Genomic DNA, 19,982 nt, shown 5'->3' on the forward strand with positions numbered 1-19,982 from the left:
GGAAGGTAAACCTTCGCCCCAGTCTATGTTCCTGAGCGCTCTGGAGCAGTTTTTATCTCTCTGTACTTTGCTCCTTTCATCTTTCGCTCAATCCTGACTAGTCTCCCAATCCCTGCTGCTGAAAAACATCCACACATCATGATGCTGCCACCAACATGCTTCACCGTAGGGATGGTGCCAGGTTTCCTCCAGACGTGACGCTTGGCATTCAGGCCAAAAACTTCAAAAGGTTCTATCCTTTATGAAACATCAATGCTGTCTGTCTGTCTGCCTGCCTCTGTCTGTCCGTCTAGCCGCCTGTCCGTCCATAGGACTCACCATGTTTCTGGGGTTGGACAGGAGGAAGTGTTGAGCCACATGAGCAGGAAGTAGGTTGAAAAGAATCCGCCTGTTGTCCAGCTTGACCTTCTCCATACCATCCCTCTCCTCCTCTGCCTGACAATGCACACACACGCACGCACACACCCACCCACGCACGAACAAATACCATATACTAATTTGAATAAAACTGGAACATTACATTCACCCCACAGTACAACTCAAGCCTGCAGTTCAAGGTTCTTACCACAAGGTGTCAGTAAAAGCTCTAAATGTACTCCAGGACTGATGTGTTAGTGTGCTGTGGTGATGTGTTAGCCTGACTTTATGGACAAGGAGCACATTTACATTTACATTTAAGTAATTTAGCAGACGCTCTTATCCAGAGCGACTTACAAATTGAGCACGAGGTAGAATCAATAGCTATAAGTTCCAAACCATAGAATTAAGAATTAGAATATTATATAGCAATGTAATAGGATCTCTATGGTCCAAACCTAAAGCCAGCCCCTACTAGAGACCTATCGTTGTCCTATCGTAACCAACATTCCAATATCAGACACCACCACCCGCAGCTTTAACAGCCAATAGCCTGGCACTGGCTGTTACACACAGTGACACACACACACACACACACCTGTGTGGCCCAAAGAAAATCCAGTCGTAGTTTAAGGTCCAGTTGTCTGGAGTGGAGGGCCAGGGCACTGGTGAACAGCAGCAGGGATAGGATGGGCTCATAGCCCCGGATCTGAATATTAGACCCCCCACTGTGGGACAAACCAATAGAGACATCAGCAACATATACAAAAGGACTGTACCAAATTATTAATTAACAGGGGTGTTGAAGTACATGGGGAGACACCCTTCCACCCCCACAGAGATATAACGCTATGGACAAACCAACAGAGAAGTCAGCAATATAAGTAGGTACACAGTTAGACTGTACCGCATCATACATTAATAGGGGAAGTGGGGAGCTGTGGATAGACCAACTGAGACGTCAGCAACATGATACTGTAGGACGGTACCACATCAGTAATAAAAGGGGGAGTGGGTGACCAGATAAATACAGTGGGCAGTACAACTTCACAAGGGGCGGCAGGGTAGCCTAGTGTTTAGAGTGTTGGACTAGTAACCGGAAGGTTGCAAGTTCAAACCCCTGAGCTGACAAGGTACAAATCTGTCGTTCTGCACCTGAACAGGCAGTTAACCCACCGTTCCTAGGCCGTCATTGAAAATATGTTGTTCTTAACTGACTTGCCTGGTTAAATAAAGGTACAAATTAAATAAACAAGGGAGATGTGGAAAGAACCCCCACTTTGTGAGAACCAACTTTGATGTCAGTCAAATGTTATGAATCGGGGAATCCCATTCTTTAATTCGTTTCTTTTTACCTTCCGAAAATGCCTCATATTTTGTGACAACCGATCTGTCCTCTTCTTCAGTGTGCTGTGTTGATTGTGTTGACAGTCATTGATCTACATGTCATTTTGAATGACGAGAACAACCCTATGGAATATCAGTAGCCTGGTCAAACTGTACACCGTGCCAGCTTCGCGCACTGACCATCGCCAGGAGGAAGGCGGCCTGTTTCTGATTTAGCAAATCTGATCGGCACCTTCAGCATTCAAATGCTAAAATGGCATGTGTGGTATTAGGCTTTAATATAATAATAATATATGCCATTTAGCAGACGCTTTTATCCAAAGCGACTTACAGTCATGTGTGCATACATTCTACGTATGGGTGATCCCGGGGATTGAACCCACTAACTACCCTGGCGTTACAAGCGCCATGCTCTACCAACTGAGCTACAACCTATGTCATTTGATAGGTTATTGTCATCTGTTCACTGTTGAAAATGGTGTTTTACCAGAATAAAAGTAAACTAATGGAGGCCCAACTCTCATGTGGCTATATCCCACCTGCTGAACGGGGCTTACAATTGATTTTATTTTGATTGTCCGTGTTCACCATCAGCAATCATCTTTGTAGTTTTGCTTTTTTTTTAAATCTGTTTATATGATAATTTTTATATGGAGAATGGAAAATTAATGTGTTTATGCAACAACAAATTGCATCCAATCGTTCTTGAATCAAACCGAATTGCACCGAATCATTTCAAACTAAAATTCATTGTTCCTGTATCGTATCAGAGCCCATGTATCTAGATACGTATCGGTTCATCTTGAAAACGAAAGATACACATCCCTAGTAAATATGTGTATCCTCTCTTTCACCTGACAGTGTGTGTGTATGTTCTGTCTTCTCTCTTACCTCGCGGTGCGTCTGAATCCGCTGAGCTCCAGCACAGTGACATACAGCACCCCCAGGAGGAGCAAAAGTGCCATCTTTGGCATCCAGGATACGCGCAAGAAGAGTGCCAGTGTCAGCGTGCCCACAACGCATGACAAGAACGCGTAGCGGGCACCGTCACATGGCAGCTCCATCAAAGTATGGTTGAAGCTGCGTAGCGGGCCTGCTGTATCCATGTTGACAATGGAGCTGTTGGAGTGGTGGGGACTACCCCACAGCCATGGCATGCAGCCCACCTGGGAGAAAAACATAGAAGAGGAGAGGAGAGGAGAGGAGAGGAGAGGAGAGGAGAGGAGAGGAGAGGAGAGGAGAGGAGAGGAGAGGAGAGGAGAGGAGAGGAGAGGAGAGGAGAGGAGAGGAGAGGAGAGGAGAAGAGAAGAGAAGAGAGGAGAAGAGGAGAGGAGAGGAGAGGAGAGGAGAGGAGAGGAGAGGAGAAGAGAGAGAAGAGAAGAGAAGAGAAGAGAAGAGAGGAGAGGAGAGGAGAGGAGAGGAGAGGAGAGGAGAGGAGAGGAGAGGAGAGGAGAGGAGAAGAGAAGAGAAGAGAAGAGAGGAGAGGAGAGGAGAGAGGAGAGGAGAGGAGAGGGAGTGGAGTGGAGTGGAGTGGAGTGGAGTGGAGTGGGTGGAGTGGAGTGGAGTGGAGAGGAGAGGAGTGGAGTGGAGTGGAGAGGAGAGGAGAGGAGAGGAGAGGGGTGGGTGGGTGGAGTGGAGTGGAGTGGGTGGAGTGGAGTGGAGTGGAGAGGAGTGGAGTGGAGTGGAGTGGAGTGGAGAGGAGAGGAGAGGAGAGGAGAGGAGAGGAGAGGAGAGGAGAGGAGAGGAGAGAGAGGAGAGGAGAGGAGAGGGAGGAGAGGAGAGGAGAGGAGAGGAGAGGAGAGGAGAGGGAGAGTGGATTGGAGAAGAGTGGATTGGAGAGGAGTGGAGAGGAGAGGAGAGGAGAGGAGAGGAGAGGAGAGGAGAGGAGAGGAGAGGAGAGGAGAGGAGAGGAGAGGAGAGGAGAGGAGAGGAGAGGAGAGGAGAGGAGAGTGGATTGGAGAAGAGTGGATTGGAGAGGAGTGGAGAGGAGAGGAGAGGAGAGATGGGAAATGTTAATACCTCTCGAGCAGTAATTCAAAGGTTGGTTCTTTGCATATTTGATTGACATGACATTTACATTCATGTGTTCAAGAGTACTGCAATGAATATAATGAGTCTAGGTGGTTTAGTGCCAGGTTGTTAACCCTACTTACCACGCAGGCCTGGGCTACAGCATAGATTAAGAGCACTATGAGAACACACAGAACAGTACGGATCTGAATAGTGAGGCACCCTGGAAAACACTAAGAGAGAGAGCGAGAGAGAGAGATTGAGAGAGAGAGATTAAGGAGAGAGAGATAGAGAGATTAAGGAGAGAGAGAGAGAGAGAGAGAGAGAGAGAGAGAGAGAGAGAGATTAAGGAGAGAGAGAGAGAGAGAGAGAGAGAGAGAGAGAGAGAGAGAGAGAGAGAGAGAGAGAGAGAGAGAGAGAGAGAGAGAGAGAGAGAGAGAGAGAGAGAGAGAGAGAGAGAGAGAGATTAAGGAGAGTGAGGGGATAGACACAGAGAGAGAAAGAGATTAAGGAGGAAAGGGGAGGGAGACTGGTAAGAATTTGAATTTGAAAATACATTACATTTGTATAATATTAGCTGAGGGGATTGGGAAGTAAAACTGTCAACCTCAACGAAAGCTAAAATTAATAGACTTGGCATTGAGTTTGAAGGAAAACTGAGTGTGATTTGCAAAGTTTTCTGAAGGCCATTGACATCAATATACATACACCAGATTCCCATTATAGACTACTTATGAAAATATAATTGAATATTTGCCTATTTAAGCTGAAATGTTTTATATTTGCTCAATTAAATTTACCAGCACTAACTTATGACAAATGATTTATAGCTTGAGCCAAGAGTTTCTCGTGGCCACTTGACCTGCCAAAGGAAAACTACTTACAGCTAATGAGCCAGTCATAAAAGTGAGTGAGTGAGTGAATGAGTAAAAGAACGACATGGTAAATCAGATGGTGACCAAGGCATCAAGCAGGCATTTACCTGTAATTTAGTGACATGCAGGTACATGATACAAACTACTAGGAAACAGATGCAGGTGACCAGTAGGACCAGAACCACTGTTCCCCTGGTGACAGAAGCAGGAGAGAGGAGGAATATAGTTGAAGAAAGAGGGGAGAGAGAGAGGAGAAGAAGAAGGGGGAGAGTTAGTGGACAGAGCCTGTGGAAGTCAACTGAAAAGGCAGCAGAACCAAAGAGAAGAGAAAGACATAGTGTGTTCTGCAGGGGGGGGGGTGAATGGAAAGCAACTCTAGTTGCTAGAGGGGTGGGAAGGGGTGGGGTTGGGGGACGGGAGGTTAGGTGTGGAGGCTCACTTCTTTTTCCTTTACATACTAGATGTATTATTATTATTAGTTAACTCTGTAATAAGGTCATAATGATCAATACTTTGTATTTATGTACCTTTTAAAAAGGTTTTCTCTTCTTGAGTAGCAGCCCACAGGTGAATATGAACTGAATATAAAATTATATGAATTTCTATATTGTACCAGTAATAGCCACTCCCCACCCGCCCATAAAGAAAGGCAAAATAAATAAACATTTGGTCACAAAAATAAATAAATCATACAGTAAAATGAAAGTGGGAAAGAGAGAGCTGCAGAGGGAGCTGCAGAGAGATGCAGAGAGAGATACAGAGAGAGCTACAGAGAGAGCTACAGAGAGAGATACAGAGAGAGCTACAGAGAGAGCTACAGAGAGAGATACAGAGAGAGCTACAGAGAGAGCTACAGAGAGAGATACAGAGAGAGCTACAGAGAGAGCTACAGAGAGAGATACAGAGAGAGCTACAGAGAGAGATACAGAGAGAGCTACAGAGAGAGATAAAGAGAGAGATACAGAGGGAGCTGCAGAGAGATGCAGAGAGAGATACAGAGAGAGCTACAGAGAGAGATACAGAGAGAGCTACAGAGAGAGATACAGAGAGAGATACAGAGAGAGATACAGAGAGAGCTACAGAGAGAGATACAGAGAAAGATACAGAGAGATACAGAGAAAGATACAGAGAGAGCTGCAGAGAGAGCTACAGAGAGAGCTACAGAGAGCTACAGAGAGAGCTACGGAGAGAGCTACAGAATGAGTTGCTGTCAGATATCCTCTAAAAATGTAATGCATACTGAGAGAATAGAGGAGTAGGATGACACCTCTAATAATCTAATACATACTGTGGTAGGATGATATCCTGTAATAATCTAATACATACTGTGGTAGGATGATATCCTGTAATAATCTAATACATACTGTGGTAGGATGATATCCTGTAATAATCTAATACATACTGTGGTAGGATGATATCCTGTAATAATCTAATACATACTGTGGTAGGATGATATCCTGTAATAATCTAATACATACTGTGGTAGGATGATATCCTCTAATAATCTAATACATACTGTGGTAGGATGATATCCTGTAATAATCTAATACATACTGTGGTAGGATGATATCCTGTAATAATCTAATACATACTGTGGGATGATGAGAAAGTAGACAAGGCCGAACAAGGCAGCTAGGATTAGAGAGAGGACAACAGCGCTGGAGAAGTACTCATCATGTAGCTGGTGGTACTGTCAGAGAAACCAGAGAGAGGGATGTCTCAGATATATGCAAAACAATGAATTATGCAGACATGGATTCAATGTCTATGAAAGAGTCCGATTCAAAAGTCATTTTACTCCTTATGTTGCAGAATGTGCAGTTGTGTGTGTGTGTGTGTGTGTGTGTGTGTGTGTGTGTGTGTGTGTGTGTGTGTGTGTGTGTGTGTGTGTGTGTGTGTGTGTGTGTGTGTGTGTGTGTGTGTGTGTGTGTGTGTGTGTGTGTGTGTGTGTGTGTGTGTGTGTGTGTGTGTGTGTGTGTGTGTGTGTGTTGTAAGTGCAGTACAGTAACTCACCCTCTGCTCACGCTCAGTGCACTTGTACATGAGTGTAAGGAAGTTGAGGTCAGCTGTGTCCGACTCTGTCTGCCTCGCCTCAATCAGACGACCAATGTAGCGGTTGACCCGCGTGCCCGGGCTGGCCTGGCTCACGTTAGCTGACACCGAAGTCCGGTTCCGCAGTTTATCTGGAGCTGTCCGCAGGGCCCTCCGCTGTGGCACAGCATTGTGGGAAACGGAGTCCTGACTTAACTACGTTCAGAGGGTTTGATACCAGCTGTTCAAAACAATGGAGCTTGGAGGAAAAATACTATGGGGCTTTTACTGTCTATTGTTGAGGATCACTGCGGGTAGAGAAAGTTTATATCTAACTGCATGTAGGTAGGGTTGTGATGATACCAGTATCGCAATATCGCAATATTTGATTTTCCATGTCCAAAAAATAAAACACAAAGCAGAAGGTCTTTGGACCTTAAAAACCTACTTTAAGTCAAATATTCTGTAGGTGTTTTTAAAGAAAAACGACCCTGGAGGACAACATAATAATGTTTGTTTTAAACATTAGGGTGTTTTTTTACTCAAGAAATGAAATCTACCTCATTGTTTTGTTTCCTTGCCACGATATGTTTGAGTATCGCGTTACTGGTATTGTGACAACTCTATTTAGCAGGTATATCACAAACCATTCAACAACAATATTGACCATGGAGTAAGAAGAGATTTGTTCTGATTGTATTCAATTGGGCAATGAAACAAAGTCAATCATTGTGGTTGACTTGACTTCACATTCTCAATAACTGACATCAACTTAATAAATGCTTAACTTCACACAACTAACAACAAATCCATTGTTCCCTCTACAGTTAACATTCATTATTCCCTCTACAGTTAACATTCATTATTCCCTCTACAGTTAACATTCATTGTTCCCTCTTCAGTTAACATTCATTGTTCCCTCTTCAGTTAACAGTCATTGTTCCCTCTTCAGTTAACAGTCATTGTTCCCTCTTCAGTTAACATTCATTGTTCCCTCTACAGTTAACATTCATTGTTCCCTCTACAGTTAACATGCATTGTTCCCTCTACAGTTAACATTCATTATTCCCTCTACAGCTAACATTCATTGTTCCCTCTACAGCTAACATTCATTATTCCCTCTACAGTTAACATTCATTGTTCCCTCTACAGTTAACATTCATTATTCCCTCTACAGCTAACATGCATTGTTCCCTCTACAGTTAACATGCATTGTTCATCCTTCAGTTAACATTCATTGTTCCCTCTACAGTTCAGTTAACAGTCATAGTTCTCTCTAGAGTTAACAGTCATTGTTCCCTCTTCAGTTAACATTCATTGTTCCCTCTTCAGTTAACATTCATTGTTCCCTCTTCAGTTAACATTCATTGTTCCCTCTACAGTTAACATGCATTGTTCACCCTTCAGTTAACATTCATTGTTCCCTCTACAGTTCAGTTAACATTCATTGTTCCCTCTACAGTTAACATTCATTGTTCCCTCTACAGTTAACATGCATTGTTCCCTCTTCAGTTAACAGCCATTGTTCCCTCTTCAGTTAACAGTCATTGTTCCCTCTTCAGTTAACAGTCATTGTTCCCTCTTCAGTTAACAGTCATTGTTCCCTCTTCAGTTAACAGTCATTGTTCCCTCTTCAGTAACAGTCATTGTTCCCTCTTCAGTTAACAGTCATTGTTCCCTCTTCAGTTAACAGTCATTGTTCCCTCTTCAGTTAACAGTCATTGTTCCCTCTTCAGTTAACAGTCATTGTTCCCTCTTCAGTTAACAGTCATTGTTCCCTCTTCAGTTAACAGTCATTGTTCCCTCTTCAGTTAACAGTCATTGTTCCCTCTTGTTTCCCTCTTCAGTTAACAGTCATTGTTCCCTCTTCAGTTAACATCATTGTTCCCTCTTCAGTTAACAGTCATTGTTCCCTCTTCAGTTAACAGTCATTGTTCCCTCTTCAGTTAACAGTCATTGTTCTTCAGTTAACAGTCATTGTTCCCTCTTCAGTTAACAGTCATTGTTCCCTCTTCAGTTAACAGTCATTGTTCCCTCTTCAGTTAACAGTCATTGTTCCCTCTTCAGTTAACAGTCATTGTTCCCTCTTCAGTTAACAGTCATTGTTCCCTCTTCAGTTAACAGTCATTGTTCCCTCTTCAGTTAACAGTCATTTTTCCCTCTACAGTTCAGTTAACATTCATTGTTCCACCAAGGTTGCCAGGTGCACAGTGTTTCCTCCGACACATTGGTGCGGCTGGCTTCTGGGTTGGATGCGCGCTGTGTTAAGAAGTAGTGCGGCTTGGTTGGGTTGTGTATCGGGAGTTGTAGCGATGAGACAAGATAGTAGCTACTAAAACAATTGGATACCACAAAATTGGGGAGAAAAAGAGCTAAAATTAAATAAATATATATTTTTTTAAACATTCATTGTTCCCTCTTCAGTTAACATTCATTGTTTCAGTTAACATTCATTGTTCCCTCTACAGTTAACATTCATTGTTCCCTCTACAGTTCAGTTAACATTCATTGTTCCCTCTATTCAAGTTAACATTCATTGTTCCCTCTCACAGTTAACATTCATTGTTCCCTCTAATTGTTCCTCTACAGTTAACATTCATTGTTCCCTCTAACATTCACAGTTAACATTCATTGTTCCCTCTACAGTTAACATTCATTGTTCCCTCTACAGTTAACATTCATTGTTCCCTCTAATTCATTGTTCCCTCTAATTGTTCCCTCTACAGTTCAGTTAACATTCATTGTTCCCTCTACAGTTAACATTCATTGTTCCCTCTACAGTTAACATTCATTGTTCCCTCTACAGTTAACATTCATTGTTCCCTCTACAGTTAACATTCATTGTTCCCTCTAAAGTTAACATTCATTGTTCCCTCTACAGTTAACATTCATTGTTCCCTCTACAGTTAACATTCATTGTTCCCTCTAAAGTTCAGTTAACATTCATTGTTCCCTTTACAGTTCAGTTAACTTTTTATGGCTGCAGGGGCAGCATTGAGTAGCTTGGGTGAAAGGTGCCCATATCAAACGGCCTGGTCCTCAGTCATAGTTGCTAATATTTGCATATTATGATTAGTGTTGGATAGAAAACAGTCTGGCGTTTCTAAAACTGTTTGAATGATGTCTGTGAGTATAACAGACGTCATATTGGCAGGCAAAATCATGAGTTGAAATCAAAACAGGCAGTCAGAAATCTGAGCTTGTATGTATTCCCCAATGAAATCCCCTTGAAATATGAATGTTGCACTGCCTTGGGGTTCCAGGAGATGTCAACCATCAATATAAATTATAATGAGGCTTCTATGTTGTTGTGGGAGTGAATGAGAGCAGAATATATCAGATTTTTATTTTATTTCTATTTCACCTTTATTTAACCAGGTAGGCTAGTTGAGAACAAGTTCTCATTTACAACTGCGACCTGTCCATCAAGCAGCCATTTTGTGATCGCGCTTTTTCCTCATGGTAGTCACTTGCGTTCCGTTGCTCATGAAGACAAGAAGGAATACTGCGGTTGGAACTTTATTGAAGCTATATGTTAAAAACATCCTAATTGTCATGTTTTGTCATTTATTATCTTGTCTTGTCCCTGTGCTTCCCATTCTATTCGTTTCCCTCTGCTGGTCTTATTAGGTTCTTTCCCTCTTTCTATCCCTCTCTCTCCCCCTCCCTCTCTCACTCTCTCGCTCTCTCTTCTCTCTATCGTTCCGTTCCTGCTCCCAGCTGTTCCTATTCCCCTAATCATCATTTAGTCTTCCCACACCTGTTCCCGATCCTTTTCCCTGATTAGAGTCCCTATTTCTCTCCTTGTTATTCGTTTCTGCCCTGTCGGTTCCTTGTCTAGAATTCACCGTGCTGTGTTTGTGTATCGCCCTGTCGTGTCGTGTTTTCCTCAGATGCTGCGTGGTGAGCAGGTGTCTGAGTCTGTTTGGTTCAAGTGCCTTCCCGAGGCAACCTGCTGTTCACCTGCTGTTCAAGATCGAGTCTCCAGTTTGTCCTCGTCATTTCGAGTGAAAGTTGTGTTTTTTGATTGTATTTACTTTACTGGATTAAAGACTCTGTTTTCGCCAAGTCGCTTTTGGGTCCTCTTTCACCTGCATGACAGAAGGAACCGACCAAGGAATGGACCCAGCGACTTCAGACGCTCGTTACACTGCCGTCGAGATCCAAGGAGCCATGCTCGGCAGACACGAGCAGGAATTGTCTGCTGCTCGCCATGCCGTGGAGAACCTGGCCGCTCAGGTTTCCGACCTCTCTGGACAGTTCCAGAGTCTTCGTCTCGTGCCACCTGTTACTTCCTGGCCTGCCGAGCCTCCAGAACCTAGGGTTAATAACCCACCTTGCTACTCCGGGCAGCCCACTGAGTGCCGCTCCTTTCTCACGCAGTGTGAGATTGTGTTCTCTCTCCAACCCAACACATACTCTAGAGAGAGAGCTCGGGTTGCTTACGTCATTTCACTCCTTACTGGCCGGGCTCGAGAATGGGGCACAGCTATCTGGGAGGCAAGGGCTGATTGCTCTAACAAGTTCCAGAACTTTAAAGAGGAGATGATTCGGGTTTTTGACCGTTCAGTTTTTGGTAGGGAGGCTTCTAGGGCCCTGGCTTCCTTATGCCAAGGTAAACGGTCCATAACGGATTATTCTATTGAGTTTCGCACTCTTGCTGCCTCTAGTGAGTGGAACGAGCCGGCGCTGCTCGCTCGTTTTCTGGAGGGACTCCACGCAGTGGTTACGGATGAGATTCTCTCCCGGGAGGTTCCTCCAGATGTGGACTCTTTGATTGCTCTCGCCATCCGCATAGAACGACGGGTAGATCTTCGTCACCGGGCTCGTGGAGGAGAGCTCGCATCAACGGTGTTTCCCTGCTCCGCATCGCAACCATCTCCCTCCTCTGGCTCAGAGACTGAGCCCATGCAGCTGGGAGGGATTCGCATCTTGACTAAGGAGAGGGAACGGAGGATCACCAACCGCCTGTGCCTCTATTGCGGAGTTGCTGGACATTTTGTTAATTCATGTCCAGTAAAAGCCAGAGCTCATCTGTAAGCGGAGGGCTACAGGTGAGCGCAACTACTCAAGTCTCTCCATCAAAATCCTGTACTACTTTGTCGGTCCATCTACGCTGGACCGGTTCGGGTGCTACATGTAGTGCCTTGATAGACTCTGGGGCTGAGGGTTGTTTCATGGACGAAGCATGGGTTCGGAAACATGACATTCCTTTCAGAGAGTTAGAGAAGCCTACGCCCATGTTCGCCTTAGATGGTAGTCATCTTCCCAGTATCAGATTTGAGACACTACCTTTAACCCTCACAGTATCTGGTAACCACAGTGAGACTATTTCTTTTTTGATTTTCCGTTCACCGTTTACACCTGTTGTTTTGGGTCATCCCTGGCTAGTATGTCATAATCCTTCTATTAATTGGTCTAGTAATTCTATCCTATCCTGGAACGTTTCTTGTCATGTGAAGTGTTTAATGTCTGCCATCCCTCCCGTTTCTTCTGTCCCTACTTCTCAGGAGGAACCTGGCGATTTGACAGGAGTGCCGGAGGAATATCATGATCTGCGCACGGTCTTCAGTCGGTCCCGAGCCAACTCCCTTCCTCCTCACCGGTCGTATGATTGTAGTATTGATCTCCTTCCGGGGACCACTCCTCCTCGGGGTAGACTATACTCTCTGTCGGCTCCCGAACGTAAGGCTCTCGAGGATTATTTGTCTGTGTCTCTTGACGCCGGTACCATAGTGCCTTCTTCCTCTCCGGCCGGGCGGGGTTCTTTTTGTTAAGAAGAAGGACGGTACTCTGCGCCCCTGCGTGGATTATCGAGGGCTGAATGACATAACGGTTAAGAATCGTTATCCGCTTCCCCTTATGTCATCAGCCTTCGAGATTCTGCAGGGAGCCAGTTGCTTTACTAAGTTGGACCTTCGTAACGCTTACCATCTCGTGCGCATCAGAGAGGGGACGAGTGGAAAACGGCGTTTAACACTCCGTTAGGGCATTTTGAGTACCGGGTTCTGCCGTTCGGTCTCGCCAATGCGCCAGCTGTTTTTCAGGCATTAGTTAATGATGTTCTGAGAGACATGCTGAACATCTTTGTTTTTGTCTATCTTGACGATATCCTGATTTTTCTCCGTCACTCGAGATTCATGTTCAGCACGTTCGACGTGTTCTACAGCGCCTTTTAGAGAATTGTCTCTACGTAAAGGCTGAGAAGTGCTCTTTTCATGTCTCCTCCGTTACTTTTCTCGGTTCCGTTATTTCCGCTGAAGGCATTCAGATGGATTCCGCTAAGGTCCAAGCTGTCAGTGATTGGCCCGTTCCAAGGTCACGTGTCGAGTTGCAGCGCTTTTTAGGTTTCGCTAATTTCTATCGGCGTTTCATTCGTAATTTCGGTCAAGTTGCTGCCCCTCTCACAGCTCTTACTTCTGTCAAGACGTGTTTTAAGTGGTCCGGTTCCGCCCAGGGAGCTTTTGATCTTCTAAAAGAACGTTTTACGTCCGCTCCTATCCTCGTTACTCCTGACGTCACTAGACAATTCATTGTCGAGGTTGACGCTTCAGAGGTAGGCGTGGGAGCCATTCTATCCCAGCGCTTCCAGTCTGACGATAAGGTTCATCCTTGCGCTTATTTTTCTCATCGCCTGTTGCCATCTGAGCGCAACTATGATGTGGGTAACCGTGAACTGCTCGCCATCCGCTTAGCCGTAGGCGAATGGCGACAGTGGTTGGAGGGGGCGACCGTTCCTTTTGTCGTTTGGACAGACCATAAGAACCTTGAGTACATCCGTTCTGCCAAACGACTTAATGCCCGTCAAGCTCGTTGGGCGTTGTTTTTCGCTCGTTTCGAGTTTGTGATTTCTTACCGTCCGGGTAGCAAGAACACCAAGCCTGATGCCTTATCCCGTCTGTTTAGTTCTTCTGTGGCTTCTACTGATCCCGAGGGGATTCTTCCTTATGGGCGTGTTGTCGGGTTGACAGTCTGGGGAATTGAAAGACAGGTTAAGCAAGCACTCACGCACACTGCGTCGCCGCGCGCTTGTCCTAGTAACCTCCTTTTCGTTCCTGTTTCCACTCGTCTGGCTGTTCTTCAGTGGGCTCACTCTGCCAAGTTAGCTGGTCATCCCGGTGTTCGAGGCACTCTTGCGTCTATTCGCCAGCGCTTTTGGTGGCCGACTCAGGAGCGTGACACGCGCCGTTTCGTGGCTGCTTGTTCGGACTGCGCGCAGACTAAGTCGGGTAACTCTCCTCCTGCCGGTCGTCTCAGACCGCTCCCCATTCCTTCTCGACCATGGTCTCACATCGCCCTAGACTTCATTACCGGTCTGCCTTTGTCTGCGGGGAAGACTGTGATTCTTACGGTTGTCGATAGGTTCTCTAAGGCGGCACATTTCATTCCCCTCGCTAAACTTCCTTCCGCTAAGGAGACGGCACAAATCATTATCGAGAATGTATTCAGAATTCATGGCCTCCCGTTAGACGCCGTTTCAGACAGAGGCCCGCAATTCACGTCACAGTTTTGGAGGGAGTTCTGTCGTCTGATTGGTGCGTCCGTCAGTCTCTCTTCCGGGTTTCATCCCCAGTCTAACGGTCAAGCAGAGAGGGCCAATCAGACGATTGGTCGCATACTACGCAGCCTTTCTTTCAGAAACCCTGCGTCTTGGGCAGAACAGCTCCCCTGGGCAGAATACGCTCACAATTCGCTTCCTTCGTCTGCTACCGGGTTATCTCCGTTTCAGAGTAGTCTGGGTTACCAGCCTCCTCTGTTCTCATCCCAGCTTGCCGAGTCCAGCGTTCCCTCCGCTCAAGCATTTGTCCAACGTTGTGAGCGCACCTGGAGGAGGGTGAGGTCTGCACTTTGCCGTTACAGGGCACAGACTGTGAGCCGCCAATAAACGCAGGATTAAGAGTCCAAGGTATTGTTGCGGCCAGAGAGTGTGGCTTTCCACTCGCAACCTTCCTCTTACGACAGCTTCTCGTAAGTTGACTCCGCGGTTCATTGGTCCGTTCCGTGTCTCCCAGGTCGTCAATCCTGTCGCTGTGCGACTGCTTCTTCCGCGACATCTTCGTCGCGTCCATCCTGTCTTCCATGTCTCCTGTGTCAAGCCCTTTCTTCGCACCCCCGTTCGTCTTCCCTCCCCCCTCCCGTCCTTGTCGAGAGCGCACCTATTTACAAGGTACATAAGATCATGGACATGCGTTCTCGGGGACGGGGTCACCAATACTTAGTGGATTGGGAGGGTTACGGTCCTGAGGAGAGGAGTTGGGTTCCGTCTCGGGACGTGCTGGACCGTTCACTCATTGATGATTTCCTCCGTTGCCGCCAGGATTCCTCCTCGAGTGCGCCAGGAGGCGCTCGGTGAGTGGGGGTACTGTCATGTTTTGTCATTTATTATCTTGTCTTGTCCCTGTGCTTCCCATTCTATTCGTTTCCCTCTGCTGGTCTTATTAGGTTCTTTCCCTCTTTCTATCCCTCTCTCTCCCCCTCCCTCTCTCACTCTCTCGCTCTCTCTTCTCTCTATCGTTCCGTTCCTGCTCCCAGCTGTTCCTATTCCCCTAATCATCATTTAGTCTTCCCACACCTGTTCCCGATCCTTTTCCCTGATTAGAGTCCCTATTTCTCTCCTTGTTATTCGTTTCTGCCCTGTCGGTTCCTTGTCTAGAATTCACCGTGCTGTGTTTGTGTATCGCCCTGTCGTGTCGTGTTTTCCTCAGATGCTGCGTGGTGAGCAGGTGTCTGAGTCTGTTTGGTTCAAGTGCCTTCCCGAGGCAACCTGCTGTTCACCTGCTGTTCAAGATCGAGTCTCCAGTTTGTCCTCGTCATTTCGAGTGAAAGTTGTGTTTTTTGATTGTATTTACTTTACTGGATTAAAGACTCTGTTTTCGCCAAGTCGCTTTTGGGTCCTCTTTCACCTGCATGACACTAATGATTGATTCTGTACTTAGTTTGAAATGTTTCTTCGACTGGTAATATCACTTTTTGAAGATTTTGTCCGATATAACGCTGACCAGAAAAGAAGGTATTTGGACATAAATAACGGACATTTTCGAACAAAACAAACATTTATTGTGGACCTGGAATTCCTGGAGTGCTTTCTGATGTAGATCATCAAAGGTAAGGCAATATTTATCATGTCATTTTTTGTTTATGTTGACGCCATCTTTGTGGCTGTGGTGTTTTTTACTTTTGAGCGCCGTCTCAGATTATTGGATGGTGCTCGACGGTCGTCGTCACCGTCCTACTTGCCGCCACGATCCCTTTTTCGTTTGTCTGTTTGTTTTGTCTTATTAGTTTCATCTGTGTTCTGTTGTATGGCTTAATGAGCTTCCCTATTTTAAGTCCGTGTACCCGCCCTTGTTTTGTGCAGGATTGTCTTTATGTTACGAGTGTGTCATGTTTTGTCTTATATTGTCTTGTCATTTTGCTTTTCCTTCTGTTCGTTTTCCCCCTGCTGGTCTTTTTAGGTTCGTTCCCCTTTTTCTCTCTCCCTTCCTCTCTCTCTTCTCTCTATCGTTCCATTCCTGCTCCCAGCTGTTCCTATTCCCCTAATCAATCATTTAGTCTTCCCACACCTGTTCCCTATCTTTTCCCCTGATTAGAGTCCCTATTTCTCCTCTTGTTTTCCGTTTCTGTCCTGTCGGATCCTCGTATATTGTTCACCGTGCTGTGTCTTTGTATCGCCCTGTCGTGTCGTGTTTCCCTCAGATGCTGCGTGGTGAGCAGGTGTCTGAGTCTGCTACGGTCAAGTGCCTTCCCGAGGCAACCTGCAGTTTATTATCGAGTCTCCAGTCAGTTCTCGTGATTACGAGTGGAATTGTTTTTATGCTTTATTTACCGCTCCGATTTGTCTAGGAGTATTGCTATTTCCTTAAACTGGATTAAAGACTCTGTTTTCGCCAAGTCGCTTTTGGGTCCTCATTCACCTGCATAACAGAAGGATCCGACCAAGAATGGACCCAGCGACTATGGATTCTCTCTACTCTACTCTCGAGTTCCAGGGAGCGATGCTCGGCAGACACGAGCAGGAATTGTCTGCTGCTCGGCATGCCGTTGAGACCCTGGCCGCTCAGGTCTCCGACCTCTCAGGACAGTATCAGAGTCTTCGTCTCGTGCCACCAGCTACTTCCGGGTCTTCCGAGCCTTCGGAACCTAGGGTTAATAACCCACCATGTTATTCTGGGCAGCCCACTGAGTGCCGCTCCTTTCTCACCCAGTGTGATATAGTGTTCTCTCTCCAACCCAACACATACTCTAGAGAGAGAGCTCGGATTGCCTACGTCATATCACTCCTTACTGGTCGGGCTCGGCAGTGGGGCACAGCTATCTGGGAGGCAAGCGCTGAGTGTACTAACAATTATCTGAACTTTAAAGAGGAGATGATAAGGGTTTTTGATCGTTCAGTTTTTGGGAAAGAAGCTTCCTGGTCCCTGTCTTCCCTATGTCAAGGTAATCGATCCATAACGGATTACTCTATAGAGTTTCGCACTCTTGCTGCCTCCAGTAACTGGAACGAGCAGGCGTTGCTCGCTCGTTTTCTGGAGGGACTCCACGCTAAGGTTAAGGATGAGATTCTCTCTCGGGAGGTTCCATCCAGCGTGGATTCTTTGATTGAACTCGCTATTCGCATTGAACGACGGGTAGATCTTCGTCACCGAGCTCATAGAAGAGAGCTCGCGTTAACTGTGTCTCCCCTCTCTCCGACACTACCATCTTTCCCCACTGACTCAGGTGTTGAGCCCATGCAGCTGGGGGTATTCGCATTTCGACTAAGGAGAGGGAACGGAGAATCACCAACCGCCTCTGTCTCTATTGCGGTTCCGCTGGTCATTTTGTCATTTCATGTCCAGTTAAAGGCCAGAGCTCATCAGTAAGCGGAGGGCGACTGATAAGCGCTACTAGACGGTCCTCTCCGTCAAGTACCTGTACTACCTTACCGGTCCATCTACGCTGGACCGGATCGGCAGCTTCCTGCAGTGCATTAATAGACTCTGGGGCGGAGGGCTGTTTTATGGACGAAGCCTGGGCTCGGGAACATGACATTCCTCTCAGACAGTTAGGGAGCCCACGGTCATGTTCGCCTTGGATGGTAGTCCTCTCCCCAGTATATTATGTGAAACACTACCTTTAACCCTCACTGTATCTGGTAACCATAGTGAGACCATTTCTTTTTGATTTTTTGTTCACCTTTTACACCTGTTGTTTTGGGTCATCCCTGGCTAGTGTGTCATAATCCTTCTTTTGATTGGTCTAGTAATTCTATCCTTTCCTGGAACGTTTCTTGTCATGTGAAGTGTTTAATGTCTGCTATTTCTCCTGTTTGTTCTGTCCCCTCTTCTCAGGAGGAACCTGGTGATTTGACAGGAGTGCCGGAGGAATATCATGGTCTGCGCACGGTCTTCAGTCGGTCCAGAACCAACTCCCTTCCTCCTCACCGGTCGTATGATTGTTGTTCTGATCTCTTCAAGAAGCGTTTTGCATCCGCTCCTATCCTTGTTGCACCTGACGTCACTAAACAGTTTATAGTTGAGGTTGACGCGTCGGGGGTGGGCGTGGGAGCCATTCTGTCCCAGCGCTCCGATACTGACGATGGGGTCCACCCTTGTGCGTATTTTTCTCATCGCCTGTCACCGTCGGAACGTAACTATGATGTGGCTAACCGCGAACTGCTCGCCATCCGTTTAGCCCTAGGCAAATGGCGACAGTGGTTGGAGGGCGACCGTTCCTTTTGTCGTTTGGACTGACCAAAGGAACCTTGAGTACATCCGTTCTGCCAAACGACTGAATGCGCGTCATGCTCGTTGGGCGTTGTTTTTCGCTCGTTTCGAGTTCGTTATTTCTTATTGCCCGGGTACTAAGAACACCAAGCCTCATGCTTTATCCCGTCTCTTTAGTTCTTCTGTGGCTTCTACCGATCCCGAGGGGATCCTTCCTGTTGGGCGTGTTGTCGGGTTGACAGTCTGGGGAATTGAAAGACAGGTTAAGCAAGCACTCACGCACACTGCGTCGCCGCGCGCTTGTCCTAGTAACCTTCTTTTCGTTCCTGTTTCTACTCGTCTGGCTGTTCTTCAGTGGGCTCACTCTGCCAAGTTAGCTGGCCATCCCGGCGTTCGAGGTACTCTTGCTTCTATTCGCCAGCGCTTTTGGTGGCCTACTCAGGAGCGTGACACGCGCCGTTTCGTGGCTGCGTGTTCGGACTGCGCGCAGAATAAGTCTGGTATTTTTTTTTCTGCTTCTGCTCCTGGTCTTGCTGGGTCTCAGTCTGTTCCCTGCCACCGCATCTCTCCTGGTCTTGTTCCTGCCCTTACTGTGTCTCAGTCTGTCCCTAGTTGTTACTCTCCTGGCCTGTTTGGTCCTGTTTGCTCTAAAGCTTTCAGTTCTCTACCCGTGTCTCATTTTTTTTTTTTTAGAGTAGTACCCTAGTTTCCCTTTTTATCGTTTTCCGTTACGGTCCTGAGGAGAGGAGTTGGGTTCTTTCTCGGGACGTGCTGGACCGTTTGTGATCTATGATTTCCTCCGTTGCCGCCAGTGTTCCTCCTCGAGAGCGCCAGGAGGCGCTCGGTGAGTGGGGGGGTACTGTCATGTTTTGTCTTATATTGTCTTGTCATTTTGCTTTTCCTTCTGTTCGTTTTCCCCCTGCTGGTCTTTTTAGGTTCGTTCCCCTTTTTCTCTCTCCCTCTCTCTCTCTCTTCTCTCTATCGTTCCGTTCCTGCTCCCAGCTGTTCCTATTCCCCTAATCAATCATTTAGTCTTCCCACACCTGTTCCCTATCTTTTCCCCTGATTAGAGTCCCTATTTCTCCCCTTGTTTTCCGTTTCTGTCCTGTCGGATCCTCGTATATTGTTCACCGTGCTGTGTCTTTGTATCACCCTGTCGTGTCGTGTTTCCCTCAGATGCTGCGTGGTGAGCAGGTGTCTGAGTCTGCTACGGTCAAGTGCCTTCCCGAGGCAACCTGCAGTTTTTTATCGAGTCTCCAGTCAGTTCTCGTGATTACGAGTGGAATTGTTTTTTATGCTTTATTTACCGCTCCGATTTGTCTAGGAGTATTGCTATTTCCTTAAACTGGATTAAAGACTCTGTTTTCGCCAAGTCGCTTTTGGGTCCTCATTCACCTGCATAACAGAGTGTGCGTTTTAGGTAGAGGTGGATATATTTTCAGAACTTGGCACCCTGTGTTTTTATGGTAGTCACTTTGTTGTCCGCGCCCTGTGTTGTCGGGCTTCTCATTTTTGCGTGCCGTATTAAAGAGCACTTTTCACAACTGGAACTCTCTGCACCTGATTCCTTCACCCACCTAGTCCCGCGTGACAGTTGAATGATGTGGCTATGCAAAATTACTTTATGTTTTTGGAACTAGTGAATCTAACGCGCCAC

General features: G+C 46.3%; 1 protein-coding gene across 2 annotated transcripts in view; it reads right to left on the reverse strand.

Annotated features, from left to right (window-relative positions):
* Positions 1-19,982, reverse strand: part of LOC124010162 (adenylate cyclase type 1-like) — a 74,488-nt gene that overhangs the window by 3,362 nt on the left and 51,144 nt on the right. The window contains exons 9-15 of one of the 2 annotated variants that reach the window (XM_046322547.1): positions 6,603-6,797; positions 6,182-6,279; positions 4,697-4,781; positions 3,858-3,947; positions 2,596-2,870; positions 956-1,085; positions 319-435 (exon numbers count right to left, since the gene is read on the reverse strand). In XM_046322547.1, the coding sequence (XP_046178503.1) occupies positions 319-435; positions 956-1,085; positions 2,596-2,870; positions 3,858-3,947; positions 4,697-4,781; positions 6,182-6,279; positions 6,603-6,797 (990 nt within the window). Of the gene's footprint in view, positions 1-318; positions 436-955; positions 1,086-2,595; positions 2,871-3,857; positions 3,948-4,696; positions 4,782-6,181; positions 6,280-6,602; positions 6,837-19,982 lie in introns of both variants that reach the window. The other variant, XM_046322546.1, reaches the window with a different exon arrangement.

This window comes from Oncorhynchus gorbuscha, linkage group LG22 (genome assembly GCF_021184085.1).
Source record: "Oncorhynchus gorbuscha isolate QuinsamMale2020 ecotype Even-year linkage group LG22, OgorEven_v1.0, whole genome shotgun sequence".
In the NCBI taxonomy this organism is placed as follows: Eukaryota; Metazoa; Chordata; class Actinopteri; order Salmoniformes; family Salmonidae; genus Oncorhynchus; species Oncorhynchus gorbuscha.